The sequence below is a fragment of the Heterocephalus glaber genome, unplaced genomic scaffold, assembly GCF_053883595.1.
Source record: "Heterocephalus glaber isolate CG9 unplaced genomic scaffold, H.glaber_assembly_v1.0 deba00001600, whole genome shotgun sequence".
Lineage (NCBI taxonomy): Eukaryota > Metazoa > Chordata > Mammalia > Rodentia > Bathyergidae > Heterocephalus > Heterocephalus glaber.
In genome coordinates, this window is record NW_028258372.1 from 10,177,507 (window position 1) to 10,190,884 (window position 13,378).

The window sequence follows — 13,378 nt, forward strand, 5'->3', positions numbered from 1 at the left end:
TAATCAAAAAATTTAAAAAGACAATGGAGAAACTCAGCAAAACTAAAAGCTAACTTAAAAAAAAAAACTATAAAGAAAAGAAATCCAGAGAAAGATATAAAGGGGGGTTAAGTGCTCCTCATTAGAGGAAAGGATAAATAGTGGTGTATTCCTACACTGGAATACTATTCAGTCTATATTGTAGAAGGGGGGAAAAGTTGCAAAATGGTTTGATCAGTATGATACAATTTATATAAACATTTAAAAATAAATATCATACATTGCAGGTACATGTCTCTAGAGAAAGGAGTCAAACAACTTGAGGATGGTGGTTTGACTTCTGAGAAAAGAGGGAGTACAATGGGATGGTGGTGGCATAAAGTTTCAACTGCATCCATCCATACATTTTAATTCCTAAAAAGATCTCAAGCAAATATGACAAAACATAGACAACTCCTAAATAAGAGTGGTAGGTACAAAGACATTTATTATGTTATAGTCCATCTTTTCCAAATGCCTGAAATAATCACTCTTAATAATCAAAAAGCAATCACTCTTCCTGATGTATATGGAATGAAACGGAAAATGCATATGGAATGAGACAGAAAGAAGTCTTCCTGACCGGGGATTTAGCTCAGTGGTTCAGCCGCCTGCCTTGCAATTGGAAGGATCCGAGTTCGATCCTCAGTACCAAAAAAAAAGAAGTCTTCCTGTCTGTAGAAATCCTGGCTAGAGAGATGGTGACCTAGAATACAGGTGACAACAGCAAGACGAAAAGAAGTGGATAAGTGTGGCATTACATTCCAAGGGATAATTTATAAGATATCAGTGGGCTGGACATGAGTGTGGCAGAGCAAACAATCAAGGGAGACAGACCTTTCTCAGATGGGAAGAGACGGAGGGAGGGGGAAGGGAGTGAGGGAAGGGATGAAAAAGTAATGAAGATGTGTTATCTACGTGTGCCAGCGCCACCCAAGGATGTAAACACAATGTACTACAAACACATACTACTAAAAAAAAAAAACTGACTTCAGCTAACGTAATACATAGGTGAAGGTGCCATTTACTCAGATGGGGATAAAACTAGGAAAGAAGCAGCTAGGGAGATGAGAGAATTCTGTTTTGTTTATCTCTTATTTCTGCTTCCTACACCTCAGTTCTTAGGGGTATTCTTGTCTGCTTTATCTCTGTATCTCTCAAAGTTCCTAAGATAACTATGTGAATCAGTGTTATACACAGTGCTCAAGCAGTGCATTTAAAAAAACCAGACAACCTCCTTTAAAAGTGAGTTTTCAAAAAATGTGATATTACTTAATATTCTAATAACAAAAAGAAAAAAATTTTTCGTTAAGTTCCCACAATTTCCCATGTAGCTTTTTCAGATTTTTACATACACAGAAATTTATACAATATCCTAACTCATTTTAATTAGTTTCATATAATTTTACTAGTTAGGTATATTATAAGATTTGCAATACTGTAAGATATACTATTGTAAATGGGAAGAAATTTATTTATTTTTATTTTTTTATTTTTTTTGGTGCCGGGGATTGAACTTGGGTCCTTGTGCTTGTGCAGCAGGTGGCGAAACCACTGAGCTAAATCTCCGCCCCAGGAAGAAATTTATAATTAGGTTATTATATAGTATAGCCTATAAACTGTACTTATGTATCATTTTAGCTATTGTTTGTAAAACTCCTTATTTGATTTAGAAAACGCCTTCAACAAGTAAGCAGAAATTCTGTAATTTAGTAACAGAACTGCAATTCATACCTAAAGCATCAGGTTTTAAATAAGTTAATTTACCATTTTATTAGTAAAGAAATTGAAGCTTAACAAAGTACAGTAGTTTGGTCAAGGATATGAAGTTAATAACTGTAAGTTAATTTTGTGGTCCTTAACAAACCGATGTTATTCCAAGTTTGTAAAGATTATGAAAATGACAATATCTCAAATGTATCCAAAAGATATATAGTAATTATTCATTTGCTTATTTTTGAAATCAGAACCATGATCCAGATTTTTCTACCAATGCTACATAACCAGAACAGTGAGAGTAAAATCATACATACCTTCAAAGAATCATTCAAGTAAATCTGTTTGCCCTAAGATAAAGTTACCAAGTTTGTTTAGAGAAAATTAACTGTGCCTAAAAAGTTATACCTGAGTACGTTATGATGGCATAAGTCTCAATTACTATTTTTTTGCGTTTTTTTTTTTTTTTTTTTTTTTTTTTGGTACCAGGGATCGAACTCGGGTCTTTGTGCTTGAGCAGCAGGTGGTGAAACCACTGAGCTAAATCCCCAGCCCCTCAATTACTATTTTTAAACAAATATATATCAAGCACTGCATCTGGAATCCATCCATTTTCAGTGAACCGTGAAAACTCACTCAGCAGGAAGGCCACTGGTTAGTCTTCCGTCAGGCTGCTGTGATTTTTTTTTTTTTTTTTTGAAAGAAACTGATTTATTTTATTTAATATTATAGCTTACACCACCAGTTCTCAAACATTCGCATGCACTAAGTTTACCAATAGAATGCTTATTTCATACAAAATCTCCTAGGCTACACTTTCTGAAATAGGATTTCAAGAAAAGAGATCCAATTAATTGACCATCTAACAATCATTATAGTTGATCTTGACCATCAGATAAATTTAAAAATCCATAAATTCTGTTTGTTTTCAAAAAAGTATGTAAGTGAAACAAAGTAACCTATGTATCAATATACTTTTAAATTATGTTGAAAGATAAAGTGGGAAAGGATAGATATTACCTCCAAGCTTTATTTAACACCCAACATATACTCTCCACAGGAACTGTTATCTAGTTAATTTCTCTCTTTTTACTGTGCCGGCCAGTCCTTCCAAAATTAGGCTGTTTAGGCCAGGCGTGGTGGCACACACCTGTAATCCAAGCACTCAAGAGGCTGAGGCAGGAGGATTGCCACAAGTTCCAGGCCAGCTTGAGCTACATAGTGAGTTCAAGGCCACCCTGAACTGCATAGCAAGACTCTCAGACTGCTGTGATTTAACCAACCTGTGCTTTGATGCTTGCACTTACCCCTCTCAAGTTTATCCCTCTGGCTTAGGTCATGGAGGTTGTGTTAAAAAACAATTCAGAATCTGGGAGTGGTGCCATATGCTTGTGATCACACCTACTTCATAGGCTGAGGCAGAAGGATTGTAAGTTTGAGACCAGCCTGGACTAGAAAGAGAGATCCTGTCTCAAACAAAATTTTTATTTTGTTTTTTATTTTTTTTTGGTACAGGGCATTGAACTCGTGACCTTGCCCTTGTGAGGCAGGCAGCGGCACGACTGAGCTAAATCCCTGGCCCTCAAACAAAATTTTTAAAAAGGCAGGGAGACATAGCTTGGTGGTAGAGCACCTGCGTAGCATGTACCAGGCCCTGTATTCAATACTCAGTACCATTAAAAGAAATAGTTCAGAATCCATCAACAATAAGGTTTTCAAAGCTACAAGTATAAATATGGTGTACAAATACGATTTTTATAAGATTAACTGTATCTTTATTTTAGAAATGGCATTTTTAGTGCCAAAGACAAATTCCAAAAGGTCTCTTATGAAAATTGTTAAAATGTTTAAATGTGACAACAGAGCCATTTTAAAATAAATATGATCTTTTTTTAGCAACACCAGGTGTGTTGACAGATTTATGTAAGCTGGTATTAATTTTTTTCTTCCCTTCCCTTTTTTCCAGTACCAGGAATTGGACTCAGGACTTTGCACTTGCCAGGCAGAAGCGGCGCCACTGAGCTACATCCCTGGCCCTAATGGATGCATCTAAATGTAAACAGAACTGTTTTCAAGGGTATATTGAATATACTTATCTCCTAAATTCAACATTATGGTTTTTATTAGACTACAAACAAGGCAAAACCAATGAAGGTTATTCAAGGGCATGACACTATGAGAGAATGTTTTAGTAGATAACTTTGGCTGTAATGCAAAGAATGAACAGTCTAAGAGCAGCCAGAGAAGGAGAATGTTATAATAGTCTAGGTCAGGAGAGAGTTCGGAGTCCAGGTCTCATGGCTGGAGATTCTGAGGCAGTAGGTTTAGAGCAAGTTCTCATAATTCTAAATGAAGAACTAATATGGATGACTGGGAATGAGTTAAAGCAGCAAACAGAAGGACGATGCTGACACCTTCAGAAGGACAAGAACTCCTGAGAATCAAAGTGATGCTTCATTGTTCCCATGAATAAACACTGACTCACCTGGATCAGGGTCACACTTTAAGTCCAATGGATGTACAACAGGGCAGTACTGCTTCTAAACACAATACAGATCAAAACCGAGTTAATAATCACTTTATGCCTCAATTTCTTTCATCTAATGTAAGCAAATATAATATGTAGTCAATGCCATAGTACAATTCTTTCAAGGGAAAAAGTGTTTTTTTAAGATTCTGAAATATGAAGGGAAGGGAAGGGAGAGAAAAAGGTTAGGACAAGCTATTGAATTATTCTTTTATCGTACTGCCACCTACTGCAAACACTATGGAACAGCAACAACAACAAAATAGCACGAATTACAGGCACAGAGATTGAATTGTGTTTAAAGTACAAGGTGGTCTCCAAATTATGAACTATGCTCAAGAGTTCATTTAGGACAAGTGGTCAAAACTCAATATTCCTATTTCCACAGAGACTCTGTCCTAGACCAGTGGCCAAGCTCCACGGCAGCACACTGGAGCCCATATGCCCTGCGGTGCCCTGGAAACCCAGGAGAGCCACCGGGACAGACCCCACACTCGGGAGAAAAGAAAGGGGAAAATATTCCTCCTTATTCTTGCCTAAAACCAACAGGAGCCAAAGAGTTCACAGAAATAAAAGACTCTGTAAGTGTCCTAAGCCCATGTTTTTGTTCACTTTTTAACTAGTACAGGGGTAACTCACCTAGGTCTGCCACCTTCTTTACTGCATGCAACAGTAGTCACTGCTTTGAGGGGCTTTGGGGAGGGTGTAAAGAGGGAGGCAGTGGAGAGTAAATATACTTTCAATGCTTTTCCTGAAGAAACTGTAGAACAGTAGGGAGTGGGGTATTTCTCTGAGGACTAACTACTTGGGAAGGAAAAAAATAAAGCATTCTGCATTATGAATTTTTACATAGAGTAACTAAATATTTTAGCTGTAAGTATAAAGCCTTAATTCCCTAAAATAATCCCTGAAAGAGAAGCAACTGGAAAATTTATATATGTAAGTATTCTAGTTTCAAAAACTAACAGTGAATACTATGGAATAATCTAGAAGCAGCACGTACCCCTTACAGGGGGCACTATCATTATCAACAAACAAACGCCCTCCACACTCTGCAAGGAAAGATTTTGACCTGATTTGCTGTGGGCTTTTTTAGATCTACTACAGCCATAATCACCCTGAAAGACTGGGGTGTGACATGCTTGGTCACTGATCTCTACAGTAGTTTTAAGAAGCAAGCCTATGGCTCTGCACCTCCAAAATGCTCAGGCTGAAGGAGCTGACTTCCTGGTCTTCTGACCCAGATGGTTCTGATTTTTATTTTTTTTTATTTATTTATTTATTTATTTATTTATTTATTTATTTATTTTGGTACCAGAGATCAAACTTGGGACCTTGCACTTGCGAGGCAGACACCGGAACCACTGAGCTAAGTCCCCAGCCCAAGGTTCTGATTTTTAAAGCAAAACAAATTACACACAATTTCTAGAGCAAATTTCAGTGTTATGAACAAGCATTCAAACAATTTTCTCCATCTACTTAAAGTCTTCCGAAATACACAAACATATAAAAATAATGTGCCAAAATAATGAAACAGAAAATGGTTAAAAGATAAATTTTCTGGGGCTGGGGACGTAGGCCATAGGTTCAATCCTCAGCAGCAAAAAAGAAAGATGAATTTCCTTTCCCTTCCTGATCTCAGAATCTTATAAGTCACTGTCAGTCTCCCATCTCCAATTTTAATATCAGCTGTGTTCAAGTCTTTGCATGACTTAGAACAGGAAAAGGTCTTACAAAATACAGTACTAATTAAACAGAAAAGATAACGACAACAAAATGTCATCTATCTCCATATGGCTCTTAAATTTTAACATCTTTACTGTGGTAAAATATACACAAAAACTTAAAGTTAAGTCATCTTACCAGAATTTCATGTTGTGCTTTTAGGGTTTTGATAACACATTCAAGGATCTTTCTGGGATATAGCTTACGTTTTGTCGCTATATCTACTATGACTTCATCAAATTGATCTTCAAGTACTTTGATGTCAGAATCTATTTCAAAAAAAAGGTATAACTCATTGTATTTGTATGGAAATAGGATATCCATAAACTAAATTTAGAAAACATGAAATAAAGAAAACAAATATGGCAAATTAATAGATGTCCTTACTTTGATGATTAATTCATTTACTCACTGAAAAATCAATTATTGAGCACCTATGGGAAGTCAAGTCTGAAACAGAGAAATACAAAGATGATCCCAAAAAACAGGTAACTGCAACTCAATAAATGCACTAGAGGTCAGAACAAAATGTTATCAGGAGACAAACAATGGGACTACATAATCCTAGGGAATTTAAGACTTTAAAAAAGAAGTAAAGTTTGAGCTTCAAACATAAATGTAATTCCACTGGGGGAAAATGGTCAGAAAAAAATTATAGGGAGAAGTCTTTTAGGCAGAGTAAATATTATTTGTACGATCACAGAATATTTAGGAAACAGGAAAGTTTTAAATGGCTGCAGGACAACCTAAAGGAAAAAGGGATAAAAATATTTACATAAGAACTAGACCGTAAAAGGCATTTTGTATCAGAGACACTAACAAGTTTTAGTTTTATTATGTGCCAAATCAAAGCTAGAGCAGTAGCAGTGAGTGAAGTGGCTAGATCTGAAACAGAACTCAACTGAATAGATGGTAGGAAAAGATGAAAGATGTGGTGACTTTATAGAGTTTCTTTCATTTAGTTAAAATCAGATGTTTTGCTATGTTTTAACACAGTCATGTTGGGGCCGTAATTCATGTCTCACTGCCAGGAGGCTTAAACCACTGGTGGTACATGCATGACTGTCCGCCGGGTGGCTTTTTATTAATTTTATTAGTAAAAAGACTGATAAAAATGATTAGAGTCATTTGTATCATCAGTGGTGCAAGCCGCCTGATTAAAATTATGATTCTCAAACTTTAGCAAACAAATAATCACCTAGGAAGTATGTGGAGTACATAAATTTGATTTAGCAGGTCTAGGGTGGGGCACAGAAATGAAATAGGCCAAATGAAATGAATGCAGGTGATTCACTCAATCTTATTTTAAAAATCTTTTTAAAGACAGGCCGGGTAGGGGTGGGGATTTAGCTCAGTGGTTCCGGTGCTTGCCTCGCAAGCACAAGGTCCCGAGTTCTATCCCTGGTACCAAAAAAAAAAGAAGTCTGAAATCTGAAACACTTTTTGAAATATTTTGAGAAACTGCTGATATGACCAGCATACACATATATAGCAAGAAAGATTAATGAAGTATGTCAGGTATAGTCTTTCAATCATATAACAAATATTCTTTGAGCCCAATTAAATTACTTCTTTTGCAGGTATTATGAGACAATCATTTCTTACTTTTAATACTCATTTAAATAAGCAACTCTAAATTTTAATATATCCATTAAAAAATTAGATCACTAGCCTGAAAAGAATAATGTATTATTTTACAATGATTTTTTAAAATCTCCCTTCTGAATCTTCTATATAAGAAAATAGTTTCTTAGCAACACCTAAGGATAATTCTGCAAAACTGAAATGTATAAACAAACATTGAGCAAAAAATTATTCATTAATTTAGCGAATATTTAATGGAGGCTGGGCCAGGGATTTAGATCAGTGGCACTGCACCTGCCTCACAAGTGCAAGGTCCTGAGTTCAATCCCTGGTACCAAAAAAAAAAAGGGTGCCTATTATATGCCAAGCTGAGCTGAGAACAGTGATGAGAAAAACAGATATATTCCTTGCTTTCAAAGGACTCACATTTTAAATCTTAAATTTGCCTGACAAGCCTCCTATAATCAGATCGTTTCAGGGTAGTTACAGGCCAAAGAAGAGGCTGGTTTCATTCATATATTAATTCATTTGTTCATTCTTGTCCCTTCCTTCCTTCACTCATTTAGACAATGACTTCATGTCCCAGGGAATCTCAGTAAACAGGACAGAAAACTTCTGCCTTGTGAAGTTTACTGCCTGTGTACTAAATCAGCAACAAATTCTATTTTCAAATATCTCTTGGATCTCTTTCTGTTCCACTGTCTCAGCGCAAGTCTTCACTGTATTTGCTGCAATACTACAATAAACTCCCTAACGTCTGGCCGCCTTGAATTTTTCCCTTCTCCAGCCCATCCTTCGCACAGCCAGCAGTCAGCTTCCTCAAACATAAACATTTTCATGTAATTCTGCTTCAAAACCCTTCCCAGATACCCAAGATGTCCTGTCAACAGGATGAAGTACAAATCCCTTAGCCACTTCACGATCTGGCCTCAATTTCTCTCTCTGGCCACACCTACCATCAGTTTTCCCAATTCACTTCTGACATTTTTGAAACTCATCACTTCTTTGTGTCTTTGCACTGCCGTTTTCTTCCTTTCAAACATCCTTCCTAAATCTTTTTTTTTCTAGCACACTTCCATTTATTAAATGCACTTAACTTAACCTATCTTTAGGTCTTTTCCCACTTTCCAAAGAGTAGAGAGATTCCTTGATCACTTCCTCCCATGAATAAGTTGCTAAATAGGAAGGGCCACATGTTTTCACCTATTTCCCGGCATCTGGCATAGGACCTTTCATCTAACAGTAACCATGGAAAAAAGCAGAAGTACACTGCAGTACTCTCAATTATTTCTCTTCATTGTCATAGGGGAAAGGGAAAAAGTACAGCAACTAACCTATTAGTGTTTCCAATAAATCAGCAGCCTCTTTCTCTAGGCTATTAACCTATTGAAAACCTCATCTCTTAATCTATAAATCAATGAATTATGTTACTATAAGAAGTCTGGAACTGAGCAATAAGGCAATTTCAAAGCAAGTTCATAAAACAGGAGTCAGATAAAGACACAACGAAAAGTTGTATAGCCTGAAAGTATTCCTAGCTAATTTTGTTATACTCTCTCCTACTAATTAGAAACTATTCTGTTAATATTTGGCAAAACTAATTAGTTTTGATATGTAAACCATACAGTGAATTTTGGTGACTTCAAAGGGACAAATATAACAATTCCAAAGATTGGACAGTAACATCTTCTGGGCCAAGTAGGGTTGCTCGGTGGTGTTGGAATCAGCTCAAGGGCATATAATCTGAACATAAAGCACTTATATCTGGCAATGCTGGTCAGATATGAGGAATATCACCATCCATGGCTTTCTTATCAAGGTAGCCCTTCTCTAGACACTGCTGCATGACCACTGGGGAATTCTGCCTCTTTCCACACCAATCCATCACTCTCTTTCTTCTAAATTTTTTCGTTTCTACACTGGTCATTCTCTTTTTACTAAAGCTTTGATTTCTTTAGCTATGTCAATGCCATTAGTTAGTGTACAATCAATCTTCTTTGGCCCAAGAAAATATTCTGTCTTTTTAAGAAGACTGACAGATATTTCATCTGATCCTTTGCATGGTACTTGTATGCTTTAACTTCACACTTCTAAAAGTACCTCACTATTCACTCTACGGATAACTTGCAAAACTATAACTTGCTTGAGAAAGAATGACTGGAATTTTCTGGAACTGTTTCTTCATCTAAAGATACACAGTTCTACAGTATTTCCTGCTGAATTACTGACAAAGGTAACTTTCAGAATTAAACAAATCTAAGTCCTGCTTAAAATGCCAGATTGCATATATATCAAGGCACCTACTGTGTTTCTCTCAGATTGTGACTTTAATAGTGCTCTGTATGTTAACTTCTTTTTATTCCTCCAATAAAGAATTTTTTAAACAAGCGGTACTAAAAATGGGGATTAAAAGCAGCATTCAAAATAAAATTACCTACAAAAAGTAACTCAGAAACTGATGATGAAGGAAAAGGTTAAGTCACATACCCATAACATAGTTGTCTGAAGCTTCCTGCCAAGCTTGCCCATTAATGCTGACGTTCTCCTGCACAGCTGATTCAAAAGTCTGCAATGAGTCACAGTAGTCAAGTCACTACAAACAATTTGAAATAGTGAATTCAAGTGTTTTGACAAGATAACAATTTCAAACTTGTGAGAGATATAAAGAAGCATAGCCGACTAGCCTAGTAGTAAATTTATTCCTTTCAATGAAGATTTTATTTCATTTGTTTTTTTGTTTGTTTGTTTTGTTTCTTGGTACTGGGGATCGAACTTGGGACCTTCTGCTTGCAAGGCAGATGGTGAAACCACTGAGCTAAATTCCTGGCCCTAAAATTTCATTTCAATCACTGATTCTAGCTACATTTTAGTTGATAGCCATTACACTTACCCATGAGGAAGTTTGATGTACAAATTAAAAATATTCTTGTAAAAAATGAATTTGATAAATGAAAGAAAAATAAAACCTAACAAATTTGGGTTCAGTTGAATCTCAGGAGCACAAATGGTTTATATACTACTGAAGGACTGTCAGCTTTAACAAGTGGAAAGATACATGCTTAAAATAAAGAAAAATTTATTTCTATTTTATAAAGGACTATATTTTTTTTAGAGATGTACATTGAAATATGTACAGATGCAATGACCTGAAATGTGCTTTAAAATAGCAAGGGCAACAAATTTTGACAATTAGTCGATTTGGTTATGGACATATGGATATCCTCTGTACTAATCTATTTTTGCAAAATCAAAAATGTTCATAATATATTACAAAATAAAGAACTAAAGGAATTTGGTAATATCATGAAATTTTCAAATATGGATTCCTTACTATCCAACAATTTCAGTTGTAGGAATGTATCCTATTTTATTCTCATAAAAACATGCAGAGGATGGACTCTATGGAAGGAAGCACATTTAAGCAGTTTCACATAATGAGAAATTGAGGAAAAAATAAAATCCAAACTAAAAAAAATCCATATCATGTGGTATTTAAAAAGAATGAATAACTATACAAAACACTGACAAGTCATGGTCAAAGACATTTATTTGGTTTTTTTAAAAATGCAAGTCGGGCCGGGGATTTAGCTCAGTGGTTTCGCCGCCTGCTGCGCAAGCACAAGGACCCGAGTTCGATCCCTGGTAGCAAAAAATAAATAAATAAAAAATGCAAGTCATACCAATCAGCATGACACTATTAACGAAAATAAATAGGCAAAGATAGAGAGTGGTAAGAAGGGATAGAAAGTTTGCTTGGTGGGCAACAAGTCTCCAAACTAGTAACTTATCTTTAGGAAGCTTGGAAGAAGGATGAGGAAGGGAAATTCAAAGGCAACTTCTGTTTTATATTATCATTTAAATTTTTAAGATGAGTATGTATTTTGTTCCACTTGTATTTTTTTTTTTTTTTGGTACCGGGGATCGAACTCCGGTCCTTGCGCTTGCGCAGCAGGCGGCGAAACCACTGAGCTAAATCCCTGGCCCTCCATTTGTATTATTAAAAATAAGCATAAATCAAATGAGTGACATTATGACTTAAAGTACACTTATTCTTTATCCTATATATTCTATACTTAAACGATTTAAAATAAAGTAAACTATGTACTGTATGTATGCATGCACTTCCAAGGATTATCTTACAATACAAATTGGTAATATTCATTACACAGTCCTACCAGTACTCTTTCTTAAAATATATGCTACAACATTATACAGGTTTTTTTTGTTTTTTGTTTTTGGTACCGGGAATCGAACTCGGGTCATTGAGCTTGCGCAGCAGGCAGCGAAACGACTGAGCTAAATCCCCGGCCCTCATTATACAGTTTTTGATAAAGATACATCAACATAATTAAAGTCTAAAACAGAACACAAGTGAATTTCCTTGATATTTAGTCTAAGTCTTCAGATCTTTATCTTCTGATTCACTTTAGGGTCTCATTAAATAGGATACAATGGTTGAGCCACATTCTTTTTCTGTAATTATATGTCTTAAGTACTTTAACGGTACCTAGAATCCAACAAACCCTAATATTGCAGCCTTCTCCCAAAAAAGCTACTAAAAATGTCCAGAGGCACATCTCTACTCTTGCTTTGCTTGCAAGGAGGGAACGACATAGGAGTCACTGTATTCAAAATTAGAGTACAGAATTACAAACCAAAGAGTGTTTTTTCATTCTTCTTCCACTTAGCCTCTATTTTTTTACTCTTTGCACTGATCATTCACATTCACAACCAAGCTGCATTATAAGCTTTTAAACATTCCCCCCTACATATTGTGTGCTTCCTTATGAATCCCTCAGTTTCCTGTGTCTTTCCCCTCAAAACTATCACCTTCAAAATATTTGAGAAAAGAAGAGGAAATGTTTTATAAAGGTCAACATGTGATCTTAGGGAGTGAAGTTTATAACAAGACAGCTTTTTCACTTATTTTAGATTTGTAAGGAAAATATTTTCACTCTACTTGTAAGATAGTCTAAAACAGACCAAGGGAAAGACCAAAAGCTGATGAGTGACTTGACTTCCAGGATTTTACTCTTTCCACGAGAATTTGTCATAAAGTCTACATGCCCACGCTGTCCAACACAGCAGCCACTAGCCACTCCCTAGGTAATGAAGGTTTAAACTATGGCCTCACCCGAAAGGAGATGTGCCATAACTGTGACATCAGGTTTGAAAACCTTAGTATGAAAAAGGAATGTAAAAATAGCTCATTCGTTTATGTATTATTCTACATGTTAAAATGATATACTGGATATACAGGGTTAAACTATTTTATTTCAAAAAATGCTAATTTCGCCTCTCTAGCTTTTAACATTACACGCGCAGCACTGGTCTAAGTCACTGGGAGCACACAGCGAGCGTGAACACCTGCTTCGTCCTTCCACTCGCGATTCTCAGCTGCTTCTCCAACAGCCGGGAACACCGTTAACTCTGCCAAGGCCTGGCATAGTCTAACTGAGCCCTGAGTCTCGGGCTGTGGGGTAAGGGAGGTGATAAATAAAGGTGCGTCTCGGTCCATACCCACTGCAAATCTCGCAGCGCGGCCTCCCGAATCTCTTCTGGCAACGCGTCTCCGAGGTTTTGCACGAAGCGGCCGCACAGTTCTAGAATTTCCGTCACGGCCCGCTTCGAGGTACAGCGCACTCGGAAGTCCTCTCGGGGAGTGGTGGGCACAGAGGCCTGGCTGGCTGTCGCTGTTGCTAACGCTTCGTCCAGCAGAGGGGCGATGACGACTGGCTCAGAAGACCCCGCCATTTTTTCCCATTTGAACTGGGGGCGGGGACTCTGGGAGCGGAAGGGAGTGTTCTC

General features: G+C 36.6%; 2 protein-coding genes across 16 annotated transcripts in view; one reads left to right on the top strand and one right to left on the bottom strand.

Annotated features, from left to right (window-relative positions):
• LOC101703152 (uncharacterized) overlaps positions 1 to 4,855 on the top strand; it is a 31,263-nt gene extending 26,408 nt beyond the window's left edge. For 10 of the 14 annotated variants that reach the window (XM_087194106.1, XM_087194111.1, XM_087194110.1 and 7 more), the window contains one exon: positions 3,701 to 4,855. The gene's annotated coding sequence lies outside the window, so the exon portion shown is untranslated. The remainder of the gene's footprint in view (positions 1 to 3,700) is intronic. The other 4 variants (XM_087194107.1, XM_087194116.1, XM_087194112.1 and 1 more) reach the window with 2 other exon arrangements.
• The window catches only part of LOC101701027 (NSL1 component of MIS12 kinetochore complex), a 26,286-nt gene extending 12,921 nt beyond the window's left edge, over positions 1 to 13,365 (bottom strand). Inside the window, exons 1-4 of one of the 2 annotated variants that reach the window (XM_087194101.1) lie at positions 13,091 to 13,362; positions 10,058 to 10,136; positions 6,125 to 6,255; positions 4,220 to 4,274 (exon numbers count right to left, since the gene is read on the bottom strand). In XM_087194101.1, coding sequence (XP_087050227.1) covers positions 4,220 to 4,274; positions 6,125 to 6,255; positions 10,058 to 10,136; positions 13,091 to 13,324 — 499 coding nt within the window. In that variant the 5' untranslated portion in view covers positions 13,325 to 13,362. Of the gene's footprint in view, positions 1 to 4,219; positions 4,275 to 6,124; positions 6,256 to 10,057; positions 10,137 to 13,090 lie in introns of both variants that reach the window. The other variant, XM_087194102.1, reaches the window with a different exon arrangement.
• Between the last annotated feature and the right edge of the window lie 13 nt (positions 13,366 to 13,378).